The sequence below is a fragment of the Bombina bombina genome, chromosome 2 (genome assembly GCF_027579735.1).
Source record: "Bombina bombina isolate aBomBom1 chromosome 2, aBomBom1.pri, whole genome shotgun sequence".
NCBI classification, from domain to species: domain Eukaryota; kingdom Metazoa; phylum Chordata; class Amphibia; order Anura; family Bombinatoridae; genus Bombina; species Bombina bombina.
The window spans coordinates 1,424,672,985-1,424,687,608 of record NC_069500.1 but is presented as its reverse complement, the minus strand read 5'-3'; the positions used below and the strand labels follow the sequence as shown (position 1 = coordinate 1,424,687,608).

The following is a 14,624-nucleotide window of genomic DNA, read 5'->3' as shown; positions in this document are numbered from 1 at the left end:
ACACACAAAATATTTGTTACAAGTAAGTTGGAAAATGATTTAAACTTCTATCTGAAACTATCTAAATAAAGATGTTAAAAAAAAAAAACATTACAAAACCTTATATTAAGACTAACATTGTATTAGCTAAATTTGCAGCTTTGTAAGATTGAATGCAGTTTTGGGATACACATATTGATGACATTTAATAGTTGATTTATATGGAGTGTACTGTCTCCTTATGTATACATATAGACTCACAGACTTCTGGCAAACACACAGATGACAAGATGTTATTGTGAGGACAAATAGAATGACATGACATGGCAGTAGGGTCTTTCTATTAGGGTCTTTCATTAATTCCTGCTGTGAGACAATCCCAAGTGCACAATTCCTTCTGGATATAAGCATATGTCCTCACCTTCCTGTGTAACTTGCTTGCTCCTGTAAATACCAGATTAAAATGATCTCTTGCCTATTACTTTATTTTCATTAGAATTACTAGCTTAGTTTGCAAAATATTGTTTTATTAAATCTTAATCTCCTTTAGACCCAATGCATGGATTTATTTCCTATTATACAAGAACATTGCCGTATGCACAGTACAAGTCTCACAAATACAGAGCTACGCAATGTGCACATGTAAGAGAGGCTCGGACATAAAACTGAATAGGTATATTTTGTGTATAAATAATAGTACTGGGACTAACAATATGTTTGCAGTTTACAGGGTATCTGCCAGTGATCCGTAATCTCTTGATTGCTGATACATTTGTGTATCGTTGCCTGAAAGTTGTGAGGATGTGGCACATCAGGGGTTAAGGTGACATAGATCACTGGGCATCCACTGTGTTCTGGTACCTGGTCAGCTCCATACAGCTCATTAACTAGAGAAGCATGAAAAGCAGGTCTGTACCATGTCCTGGGTACATGGATGGCTGTGCTGTAGGATTAGTGTTATCTGGGGATTAATGAAGAAATTTCATTATAACAATGGATTCTGGAGCAGATACGTATTAGCAGCAGTTATTCAAACGTTACTGTTGGTCAGAAATTAGTGTGCATATGTGTGTATGTGTGCCTTTGTGTGTGTATGTGTTCCTATGTGTTTGTGTATGTGTGCATGTGTGTGTATATGTGTGCATATGTGTGTTTGTGTATGTGTGCCTGTGTGGGTAAGTGTCCCTATGTGTTTGTATATGTGTGAATGTGTGTGTATGTGTGTATGTGCGCATGTGTGTGTATGTGTGCCTATGTCTTTGTTTGCATATGTGAGTGTATGTGTGCATATGTGTGTATGTGTGCCTTTGTGTGTGTATGTGTTCCTATGTGTTTGTATATGTGTGTATGTGTGCCTATGTGTTTGTGTATGTGTGCATGTGTGTGTATGTGTGCCTATGTGTTTGTGTATGTGTACATATGTGAGTGTATGTGTGCATATGTGTGTTTGTGTATGTGTGCCTGTGTGGGTAAGTGTCCCTATGTGTTTGTATATGTGCGCCTGTGTGTCTGTGTGTATGTGTGCATGTGTGTGTGTGTATGTGTGCCTATGTGTTTGTGTATGTGTGCATATGTGTATGTGTGCATATGTGTGTGTATGTGTGCATATGTGTGTTTGTGAATGTGTGCCTGTGTGTTTGTGTATGTGTGTATATGTATGTGTGTCTATGTATGCATGTGTGTGTATGTGTGCCTTAGTGTGTGTGCATGCGTGTGTGTATGTGTGCATGTGCATGTGTGTGTGTATGTGTGCCTGTGTGTAAGTGTATGTGTGCATATGTGTGTATGTGTGCCTTTGTGTTTGTGCATGTGTGTGTGTATGTGTGCATGTGTGTGTGTATGTGTGCCTGTGTGTAAGTGTATGTGTGCATGTGTGTGTGTATGTGTGCCTATGTGTTTGTGTATGTGTGCCTATGTGTGTTTGTGTATGTGTGCCTGTGTGTTTGTGTATGTGTGCATATGTATGTGTGTCTATGTGTGCATGTGTGTATGTGTGCATATGTGTGTATGTGTGGCTTTGTGTGTGTGTGTGTGTGTGTGTGCATGTGTGTGTGTATGTGTGCCTATGTGTTTGTGTATGTGTGCATATGTGAGTGTATGTGTGCATACGTGCGTTTGTGTATGTGTGTCTGTGTGTGTAAGTTTGTGTATGTGTGCATACGTATGTGGGTATCTGTGCCTATGTGTGTGTGTGTGCTCACATATTTGTGTTTGTGTATGTGTGCATATGTATTTGGGTATGTGTGTATATGTGTGTGTATATATGTGTTTGTGTATGTGTATATATGCGTGTTTGTGTATGTGTGCATATGTGTGTTTAAGTATCTGTGCATATTTGAGTATGTGTGCATATACTGTATGTGTGTGTATGTGTGCATATGTTTGTTTGTTTATGTGTGCATATGTGTATGTGTGCATATGTGTGTGTTTGTGTGCATATATGTGTGTATTTGTGCATATGTGTATGTGTGTGTGTGCATGTGCATATGTGTGTGTATTTGTGCATACATATATATGTGTATTTGTGTGTGTGTGTGTGCATGTGTGTGTGTGTGTATATGTGCATATGTGTGTCTATGTATGCACATGTGTGTGTTTGTGTGTATGTGTGCATATGTGTATGTGTATGTGTGCGTGTATGTGTGCATATGTGCCTGTATGTGTGCGTGTGTGTATGTGTGCATATGTGCATGTTTATGTGTGCATATGTGTGTGTATGTGTGCATAAGTGTGTAAATGTGCATGTGTGTGTGTTTATGTGTGGATATGTGTGTATGTGTGTGTATATGTTTGGGGTATGTGTGCATAAGTGTTCATATATGTGTATGTGTGCATATCTGTGAATATGTATGTGCATGTGTGTGTGAGTGCATGTGTGATTATGCATGTACCTGGGTGTGTATCTTTGTGCGTGGGTGTATTTATTTGCCTTGTGCATTAGTGTGTGCATATGGGTGTGCATCAGTGTATCTCTGTGCAACTGCGTCACTAAGTAAATGCATGTATATATGTGAGTACGTCTATGTATATTGTGTGTATATATGCATATGTGTAAGGTAGATAGTGGATGCCTGTGTGATTGCATATAAGTATGTACATGCAAGTGTGTGATGGTATATATGTATATTTTGCAGTGTTTCTTTATGTATATATGTGCCTTCTTGCATGTGTGTACTATATGTGTATTCGAGTTGCCAGATAGGAAAGGCATCATATGGGAATCCTACCTGCAAGAGAATAAACTGAGTATTACAGAGATGAAGGAATGAATGTGTGGTGAGGAATGGGAGGGTTATCAGACAGACTTGCACTGCGCGCCTGCTACTGACAAATACAGCATTTCAGCACCACACATTATTGGACAGCGCATTGTGCCTGGGATGAGGCGTTTAGCCCCCAAAGCATTTAGTCATTCAGCACAAGAGGGGGCTTCTCATTCTCTACAGACCCCAGTCACAGACCAACCTAGGATCTAGATGTAACAATCAGGACTGGTCCTTATCAACAGGTTGAGCACTGGGTAGGATTTCTCTCACATCCTTGTGGGAGGTTGGAATTCTTGGGAGAAGTTTCACAGCCCACGTCATGTTGCTGGGAGGTTAACCATAGCCAATTTTACCATTTCAACCCCAGATTACAGAGCAGAAACAGCACTGTGGTAGTTGGCAGAAACTTGATTTTGCCTGTACAGCTGTCACAGGGACTGTAATGTGGAAAGCGTGATTGTTACTTCCCTGTGCTTTGTGCACAGAACTGGCATCTTTATTTATTGTTCTGTTTTGCCTATAATTCATACTCAGATATGCCAGGCTACTCCTCCAGGACAATGAACAGCTCCCAGGCTATCTACTTCGCAGGGGGATTACAGTCCTCAGAGGTGGGCATGGAGATCACTGTCATTTTACCTCTGATTCTGACCACAATTTGCCTGGTGGGATTTACAGGGAATCTGCTCCTTATTGCTATCCTGCTGCGTGATTACAGGGAAGGTAAATGTTCTGCAGTAAATTGCTTTGTCATCAACATCGGGGCTACAGACCTGTTGCTGATCCTGTTTTGTATCCCAGTGCAGATAGTCACTTATGCCAAGCAGTCCTGGGTATTTGGGAACTTTGTTTGCAAAACCACAGAGTGGTTCCTCCACAGCTGTTTAATAGTCAAAAGTATCACCCTCGCAGCCATCAGCCAAGCGAGATACAGACATGTGGTCACCCCCCCAAAATTCATCAGCTTCAATAAGAAGTACGTTTTCATCATTCTGTTTTTAATTTGGACTTTTTCTGTTTTGCTTCCTCTTCCACATTTGATATTCACTCACCTTGAGTTGAAGCAGGAGAGTATGTTTGAAAAGAAATCAGAAGGGCTCTATTGCAATATTGATGTTCCGGAATATGCCTCTAATTTCATGAATGTGTATAGCAAGTTGTACCCACTCCTGGTTTATATTTTCCCCATGTTTATCACATTTTTCTGTTACATGAGAGCTCTAAGAAGGAGAAAAGAAAGAAGAAATAGGGTACCCAACCCCCGGATCATGAGCAGGAAAATCACTTCCATGTTGATGAGTATCAGTCTCGCCTTTGAAGCTATGTGGCTACCTAAATGGATCGTCTGGATATGGGCAAGGCATAGTAGCTTCGGAGCACTGCAGCCCCCAACTGCCTTAATGGTTCTAGCCCAAGTCATTCTGTTTCTTAACTGTACTTTGAACCCAGGGGTGTTCTTAGCTGTGTCTGATGAATTTCGAGAAGGTTTCAAGAATATTTGGATGCTTCTCAGATGCAGAAAATGTGTTGGAACTAGCCACAGCAGAGCAGGGGAAAATGGATCTGACATGGTGACAAGCACCATCCAGTCCTTGCAGGACTTGCAGACACCATCTGCGTTACATCCCTTGCAAGAATCTATAAGCAAGGATGAGAAAATCCTCCCAGATGTAGAACACTTTTGGCAGGACCGTAGGAATACCACAGCTGGAGAAGACAACGACCCGATGCCCTGGGAACACCAGGCTTGAGATCCAACAAGTGGTTGAGTTCTTTCCATGCACTGATTGTTACACTGTGTCTATAATAATTTGCTTTTGTGTAGTAAGAGGACAATGACTATCCTTCACATTTAGTGTGTAGTGGAAATGGCCAGATAGGTGGCACACAAAGAGTTAAATACAACAGACGGCTCTTTAATTCCCTTCTTTGGCATCACGGGCTTAGCTCAGAAGGATCTATTACTATTACATAGAGAAAAGAGGGGGTTCACATACATGATGACCCAACTCAACAGAAGATGATACATCAGGGGCCCATGAGCCAGGGTAATGCTCTGAGACAGTACAGTTTGTTGTTACCAATCGTATTTGTGCTGTAAAAGTAAACCGAGGTAATATCACCAGCGGTGACCATGTGTAATGTGTTGTAATGTTACACATATAGAGATGTGATGATGTGTCTGTCTGTGTGTCCTACAGTTTAACTCTTACCTCTCCACTTGGGAGGAACGGTAGGTTCACTTCTGCTCATTTGTGAAGGCTGAGGAATATGTTATGTGGGTTTTAGCAAAGAAAAGACTTGCAAACTGATACAAAATATGTGTTTGTTAAAATAAAATAATATTCACAAAAACTGTTGTTGTTAAGCAGGCAATACTATGGGGATTAAGGTTTATAAAATGTAGTCTTAAATTTCTGGTATAGAGAAAGGTGTAAATGACTGATATATGTTTGTGTTAGGGAGGAAGAATGTGGTTGACTGCAAAATGCTGTTTGGCTTATTTTTGTGTGTGTGTGTGTTTGTGGTAGACTGCTAAATTAATTTATTCACAATTTATTTGTGTGTGTACATGTGTGTGTGGGTGTGATTGTGTGCACATGTGTGTGTATGTGTGTATGTATATGTGTGTGATTGTGTGCACGTGTGTGTATGTGTGTATGTATATGTGTGTGTGTGATTGTGTGCACATGTGTGTGTATGTGATTGTGTGCATATGTGTGTGTATGTGTGTATGTATATGTGTGTGTGATTGTGTGCATAGGTGTATGTGTGTATGCATCTGTGTGTGTGATTGTGTGCATAGGTGTGTGTGTATGTGTATACATGTGTGTATGTATATGTGTGTGTGATTGTGTGTGTATGTGTGTATGTATCTGTGTGTGTGATTGTGTGCATAGGTGTGTGTGTGTATACATGTGTGTATGTATCTGTGTGTGTGATTGTGTGCTTATGTGTGTCTGTATGTGTGTATGCATGTGTGTGTCATTGTGTGCATATGTGTGTGTATGTGTGTATACATGTGTGTGATTGTGTGTGTATGTATGTATACATGTGTGTATGTATTTGTGTGTGTGTGATTGTGTGCATAGCTGTGTGTGCACATGTGTATTTGTATGTGTATATGTATGTGTGTGTGAGTATGAGAGTGCATGTATGGGTGTGTATTATCTATGTATGCGGTTGTTTATGTATTTATGTGTGTCTGTGTGTGAATTTGCACATTTGTGTCTCTAGTGTGTGTGTTTGTGTGTGGTGTGTGTTTATATATATATATGGATTTTTGTGCTTGTGTGTGTTTTGTGTGTGTGTGTGTGAATGTGTGCAGTGTATATATGTGTGTGGTGTGTATGTGTCTATATATTTTAACGCTTATGTATGGTGTGTGTATGTTTGTGTGTATATGTCTATATATATTTCCTTGCTTGTGTATGCTGTGTGTGTGTATGAATGAGTGTGTATGTGTGTACTTTTGCACCTGTGTATAAAGTGTGTGAGTGTGTGTTTATGTGCTTGTATATGATATGTGTGTTTGTGTGCACTTGTATATGCTGTGTGTGAGTTTCTGTGTATGTGTCTGTGTGTATGTATGGTGTGTATGTGTCTATGTGTGTGTGAGTGTATTTTTATGATTTTGTGTGTGTGTGGGGGGTGTATTACAGTTTGTGGTTATGTGACTGTTTAAGGCTAGGGGGTGTATTTTCTGTGTGACTGTTACTTTGTGCAAACCTGTGCTTGCTATCACTGCACCCTGGTAATATGAGCAATAGGTTATTTACAGAACACACAACTAAAGATCTCTAATTGTACTTCATTCCATAATGCTGGTAAAATTGGGAACAAGCTATAGAATTGGTTTACACCATGTATAACCAGAGTTAGTCTGTCCCTGTATAGACATTTGTACCTTTGCATTAGCAACTTGTATCCCCTTCAAGCTGATAATTCCCTGAGGGGCTTCACTTTTTCATACTAGATCTCTTAGAAGGAGCCATAAAAACTTGGATTCCCAAACCCCTGGATTATGAAAAATCACTTTATTGATAGTATCAGTCTTTCCATTGTGAACGCTGTGGCTACCATAATGCATACAGAGGTATGAGCAAGTCATTGGCACAGAAGCTTAGTGACTCTGCACCCAGTTGTTTACAGGGAGAGTCTACACCAACATTTTTATTGTATAAAAAGATAGATAATCCCTTTATTTCCCATTCCCCAGTTTTGCACAACCAATACAGTTATATTAATACACTTTTTATCTCTGTAATTACCTTGTATCTAAGCCTCTGCAGACTGCCCCCTTATTTCAGTTATTTTGTCAGACTTGCATTTTAGCCAGTCAGTGCTCACTCCTTGGTAAATTCACATGTGAGCTCAATGTTATGTATACGAAACACATGAACTAATGCCCTCTAGTGGTAAAAAACTGTCAAAATTCATTCAGATTAGAGGCGGCTTTCAAGGTCTAAGAAATTGGCATATGAACCCCCTATGTTTAGCTTTCAACTAAGAATACCAAGAAAGCAAAGCAAAATTGGTGGAAAAAGTAAATTGGAAAGTTATTTAAAATTACATGCCCTATTTGAATCATGAAAGTTTTTTTGTGACTTGACTGTCCCTTTAACTCAGTTAATGCTCACAAACAGCTTCCCATATATTAAGGATTGATATAGACTAAGAACAAGTTATATGGTGTAAATACAGTAAATTCTCCTACAACCCAGTCCTTTATAAGAGTGAGGCTGAGCTACTATTGAGTTACAGCCCCTAGCACAGTTTTCTACAGAGAACTGGTGTAAAGAAAGGTCATAGTTTGCTTATGCAGTTCCCCAAGTGACCATCTCTGAATTGACCCATACAGATATTTGTGTAACATTAGTAATATGTAGTACATAGCTCAGTAAATTGTTTGCAATATTTTAATTTTCATAAAATTAATGAAGCCTTGCGTTACCACTTGCATATAAAGACAGGTATTTGTGATAACACATAAATCAGATCTGTCACATACACTTCAAAATACGGTGTCCAAGTGCGTACAAATGTTGTGAACAGATAGATTAAAAGGACACTGTAAAATGTGTTCTCCCTTAACGATTTTCTAATGACTTGTTATACCAGCTGCAGAGTATAACATGTACAGAAAGTGTATCCTTTGGGTTTATTTTTATGTATGAAATAGCTGTTTCTGATTATTGAAACCAAAACACAATCAAATGGGGCTTCACTTGCATGTAGATCAGATCCCATATCTTATTTATCTCTAAATATACAGAAAGACCTCCTTACCTTTATCTATCACTGTATACTGACAGACCAATGCTTAGAGCAATGGAAAATTAATAGTTAGTACTTCTCTGTTCCACCCCCAATGACAAAATAAAGGTTAACAATTTATTACAAGCAGCAGATATAAATGAATGACTCTGAATATATTGAAAAATACACAGTAACGGTTTAAAGATGTATTTTCTTTATTGATACATTCTGATGAGTTACAAAGTCCACTAAAACAAATACATATTTCACCTAAGGAACTTCTTCATTTTATAAATTCTACTGAGGACTGGAATGCAGGCAAAAATAATTTATTCTGCAGAAAGGCTGTGCATAATATGTCAGTCTTCAGGTCTGACCCACAATAAGTCACAGTGTGGTATGTACAGGAAATACTGTGAGCATGAATGGATTTCAATGTAGGAATGGAAGGCAACAACGTTTACTTTCAGAGGAAAAAGCAACATGGAACTAAGAAAATCCATCAACAAATGTTACCACAATATATCGTGGGGAAAGTTACATCACTGATAGCCAGTGGAGTGTGCATTCATTTAAATGTGTGGTGTATCTACAGACCTAAACTTCTACAAATGCCAACTCTCCCCTTCACAGGGGGTGCAAATAATGTAGCCCATTGGGCATTTTATACAGAATTACACGTATGATAAATCTACTGCTCTATGCTATGATGCATACACAAGGAAACACTCAAGGCTGACTCAAGCGAGGAGACAACAGTCATAGCCTGCCATTTAGATGTTATTTCTTAGAAGTGTCGCTAAAATAGCTTTTATCTTTATGCTGTCACTCTATGGGAAATTGCATCATACAACTGTTCTACCTTTGTGGTTGTCTGCTAAATATACAGTGAACACAAAACTATGTAATTATAATGAAAGATCTGCAAATAAAAATGCTAAACATATTTTAAATAAAAAGTTAGCTTTGAAGTTGACATTAACCCTTGCATATCTGATTCTCAAGTACCAATACCTTATAAGTAATAAACTTATAGACCTGAGGCTGGGCAGGACAGTACCTTTATAAGCCTAAAAACAATATACTTTTATTTGTCCATATAATGTTCAATGTCTCCCACTGATATAAACTAAATACAAAACATAATTTAACCAAGAAGATTTATTATTTTCACTTGTTATAGTAAGGGCTCAATTCACCAGGTTCTTTCAGTTAATCAGCGGTGAAATGTATAAATAATTTTCAAATTAATAAAATTATTTGAAGTATTTAGCAAAATACGTAGAATTTATTTGTTGCTATTGTGTGATAGTTCCCTTCAGCCGGGTCTTCAGTTCATATGGTATTTTATGAGACAAGCTTAATAAAGTATCTAATATTCTTTTCATAGCACATGAGAAAAAGATAATGAGTCAGTAGGCACCAGGAACAAAAGTTAATTATGAGATAGATTATACAAGTGTTAGCCTCTAGACACGTGGTTCCGAATTTGTACAACTAAATATAAATTCTATATTCTTTGCAATTGTCTGTAAATAATATACAAACTGACCTTTAAAGGAAAAAAGGAACACATGAAATCTTGTAAGTATGGATGCTGGCTTGCAGCAGTAGCACTACCTCTTACTTTATACTCATTTCCATTTAAACTGCTGTCCAGCTACATCTCTTAATTTAGACCTGTTAATGTGGTAGACAAAGCTAGCCACATTCAGTTTTGTGGCAAGTGATATTGGGTTTATGCAAAGTTGAAAGTAAATGGAATCACAAGAGCGTAATTGCATTTTACACAACTGAAACCCTCTCGTCAAATATTTTAATTGTGCTTAAAAAGTGCTCTTTATATTTTTCAGACATCTCTTTACTTTGTGTACAAGTCTCTACTTTTACAGACTGGAGAAAGATTGTTTAGGAAGCTGTTAGATTGTAGGTAAAGCAGAAATAGGTTTATGTTCATTAAACGCACAGATTCCTTTTTTTTTTTTTTACTGACTTTTTTTTGTTTCTTAATCCTTATTGTTTCATGACAAATATATTGTGTAACTGTGATTCTTTATCTGCTTTGATTGCATCAAACACACAAGGATTACCCCTCCTGTCATGCAATTAAGGTATCATTGCTCCAAACCCATTTCATAGCGAGAAAACAAGAGAGGAGGAACAGGTGCAAACAGAGTCATTTCCTATTGCATTATAGCAAGATGTTTATGTACATAATGTATTCTCTTCCAGTTGTTATTGCCAATGAGAAGCAGCAGATGGGCTTTCTTATTGGTGGCAACCAGGCCTTTATTGTGATGCCTCGTCTGACTGTGCCTTGTTTCTTCTTCTATACATACAAACAGGGGGAGCAAATCCAGGTGATAAAAAATAAACTCATGGAGAGAAAAAAGACAAAATGTTTGGGATTTTTGTTAGATGAATTATATTATAATGTAGGAGTCTTCTTCACACCCAGAACTCACAGTCAAGATAAACACCTCTCTAACTTTAAGCTGTATTTATAAAATTATCTGAGAGAGCTCACAGTACGGATGAGACTCGTTAGATCATTTTGTCAGACCAGAGAGCTTTAGATCATTGGACCCTAAGAGAAGACATCAGGGGGTCGATCCGATAAAAATCGTCGCCCGCAAAAGTTGGCGACGCCAATATTTGCGCGGGTTTGGTATCCTATATACGTCGTAAGCTAGAAGTTACGCGCGTAGATTTCTGGCGTCGCCCGTAGTTTTTTGGCCCATAGACTGACATACAAAACACGCGCAATTTGCTATCCAATATACGGCGTAAGGACTTACGCGCGCAGATTTCACAAAATCTACTCCATTCTCAGCTCGCCACAAATTGAAGGCGCAGGAACCCTTGCACTGACTTAGAAACCAACGTAACTCTCTGAAGGCCTAACAAATGCATGCTTAACAATATACATAGCAGCAGCTTGTTCACAAATAGTTAACCTCTTAAAAGCATTTATTATTCCTGCTCCTGCAAGTGTGTCAAACCAATCACAAACAGCACAACCTCTCACCTGCAGCCTTAAAACACCTGCAAATGCACACCCTCATTAGCCACCATGTTTCCCTTGCAGTATATTGCATTTAGAGTGAGACAGTGTCGTGGGGCACAAGGGGTGCTGGAACCCCTACAAGCCCCTGTTTTGGATGGTATCCCTGCTGCTGAGGTCCCTGGTCATGGTGCTGTAGCTGTCCCTGCTCCAGCTGCTGCCCTCCCTGCTCCTCCTGCTGTTGTCCCTGTTCCTGGTGCTCCCCATGCTGCAGCTGCCCATAGGCCAGCAGGGCCTATAAGATGAAGGCATCAGCAGAGGGGAAGAGCACCAAGGGTACACAGGGTTAGGGTCACCCTGTTTGGGATGACAGAAGTGGAGGTCAGGGAAAAATATCGCTTGACATCTGCAAGCCTCATTAACCTATATGAGGTCTTGAAGGATGATATTGACCCTCAAGCGTATAGGAACCAAGCTCTGACTGGTATGCAGAAGATGTTGTGTGTTGTACACTTCCTGGCAACTGGCTCATACCAGTCAACAGAGGGGCTTGTGTCTGGCCTAGCGCAGTATACCTTCTCCAGGATTCTATGGGAAGGTTCTGACTGCTCTAGATAACCAGACACAACGATACATTCATTTCCCCCGTACCCCCCAGGAATGGATCCGTCTTAAACAAGGCTTCTATCGACTGGGGGGTATTCCCAATGTCATGGGGGCAATTGATTGCACACATGTGCGTATCGTGGCCCCACATGAGGAGCCACTCCTCTATATTAACAGGAAAGGGTTTCACTCATTGAATTGCCAGATGGTCTGCGATACCAATCTGAAATTCTTACATGTGTATGCAGGCGTCCCAGGGAGTGCACATGATTCCTACATCCTGCGCCAGACCTCCTTATTCAATATGTTTGAAAATGGAACACTCTCGGGAGGATGGCTGCATGGTGAGTACCTTCATTCTGTCTGTATATTTCTACTAAAGGGACACTAAACACAAATTTTAATCTCATGTTTCAGATAGAGAATACAATGTTAAACAGCATTACAATTCACTTCTATTATCTCATTGTATTTATTCTTTAGATATCTTATTTTAAAAAAATAGCAATTCACATATATGAGCCAATCATATGAGGCTTCTATGTGCAGCTACCAATCAGCAGCTATTGAGCATATCTAATATGCTTGTCATCAAAAGTTATCTATAGAAAGGAGAAAATGATCTAATCTAAGTAAATTATCAAGCTGCTAACAATTGCAGGTTCTTATTAAATGGACAGTCTAGTATAAATTGCACTTCCATTATTCAGATAGGACTTTTAATTTTAATAAACTCTCCAAATTACTTCCATTAACAAAATGTGCACAGTATTTGTATCTTTTATATTTTTGAGTCACCAGCTCCTACTGACCATGTGCAAGAATAAGTGTGTATGCATTTGTGAATGGCTGATGGATGTCACATGGTACAGGGGGAGTTTCAAAATACATAACACTTTAAATTGTAATAAAAAATAACTTTGATATTAGACTAAGTGCTATTGCATTGTCTTGTTATCTTGCATTTTTTGATAATGAAAATCTACTGTGTTGACTGGTCCTTTAAAATAGATTTTTGGTCTAGACTAATACTGGAATAAAAGTAGATTGCTTATAATGCACAAATTTAATGTTTTTATTAAATCTATCTTTTATATGAAATTCATGTTGTGTCCCTTTAAAGCACATGATGTACCTGTAGTAATCCAAACACAAATGTTACATGACAGGTGACGCAGGGTACGGCTGCAGACCATGGCTATTAACCCCCTTGGTGCACCCCCTTACAGAGCCACAACTCAGGTACCAGGAGGCACACATAAGAACAAGGAATGTCATTGAAAGGAGCTTTGGCCTATTAAAAACCAGGTTCAGGTGTCTGGATGTTACAGGCGGAGCACTACAGTATAACCCCAACAAAGTGTGTTCCATTGTCAATGCTTGCTGTATTCTACACAACATTGCTGTGGACACACGTTTGTTGGGGGACATTGACCCAGAGCAGCAGCAGCAGCAGCTGGTTCCTGTACCTGAGGATGTGGACAGGGGGACACTGAGGGGGAATGAAGTGAGGGATTATGTCATCCGGGAATACTTCACCTGTAAGTTACTTGTTCATAAGTACAGTAAACCGTAACATTCACATGTATTATGATGTTTGACAGTACCTCACCAACCATTGCATGTGTATATATCATGTCTTGCAGAATTTCAAACTTTGGATTTCCACTGCATGTAAGTGAAACTACTACATCCCAACCCCCTTCCCTTAAAGGGACACTATACACAAACATATTCTTTCATGATTAAGGATAGAGAATATAATTTGAAAAAACCTTAAAATTTACTTCAATTACCTATTTTCATTTATTCTTTAGATATACTTTAATGAAGACATAGCAATGCACACAGTGAAACAATCACAGGAGGCATCTATATACAGCTACTAATCAGCAGCTACCAAGCATATCTAGATATGCTTTTCAGCAAAGAATATCAATAGAATGAAGCAACATAAATAATAGAAGCAAATTATTAAGTTGTTTATAATTGTCTGCTCTTTACAAATCATGAAGGAAACTATTTTGCTTTCATGTCCCTTTAACAACCCTAATTACTGTATATTTCTCATTTGTTTCATTCATGTTTAGTTCACTATCATTAAGAATGAGGATAATGGATATTTATACCTTATGTTCACACCTTCTTTAAATACATTATTAGTTATATATACCAACGTGTAAATTTATATTGGATGTGAGAAACCTTGATTTACATCTTAGAAGTGAATATTACTATATGTACCGTTCAGACACAACTATGTGATGTGGTTTATCGAACAGGAATATGTCAGAAACATTATAATAATACCTTTTTGGCCATTTCAACACAGGTATTATTATATGTTTTAACAATATTACTGTACTAAAACACACCTCACATGGATGTGGATGACAATTATATAGTAAATAACAGGGGACAAGATTTTGGATGAAATAGAATAAGATTTATTTTCTTTTAGGCCTCTTAGATGAGGGGGCTGAGGGGCCTGGAGTGGGTCTCCTGCCTCT

General features: G+C 38.6%; 1 protein-coding gene across 1 annotated transcript; it reads left to right on the top strand.

Annotated features, from left to right (window-relative positions):
* Nucleotides 1-3,805: 3,805 nt before the first annotated feature.
* Nucleotides 3,806-4,996, top strand: LOC128647595 (G-protein coupled receptor 151-like). Its single transcript, XM_053700351.1, has one exon. The coding sequence runs from the start codon at nucleotides 3,806-3,808 to the stop codon at nucleotides 4,994-4,996; it is 1,191 nt and encodes a 396-aa protein (XP_053556326.1).
* The last annotated feature ends 9,628 nt before the right edge of the window (nucleotides 4,997-14,624 follow it).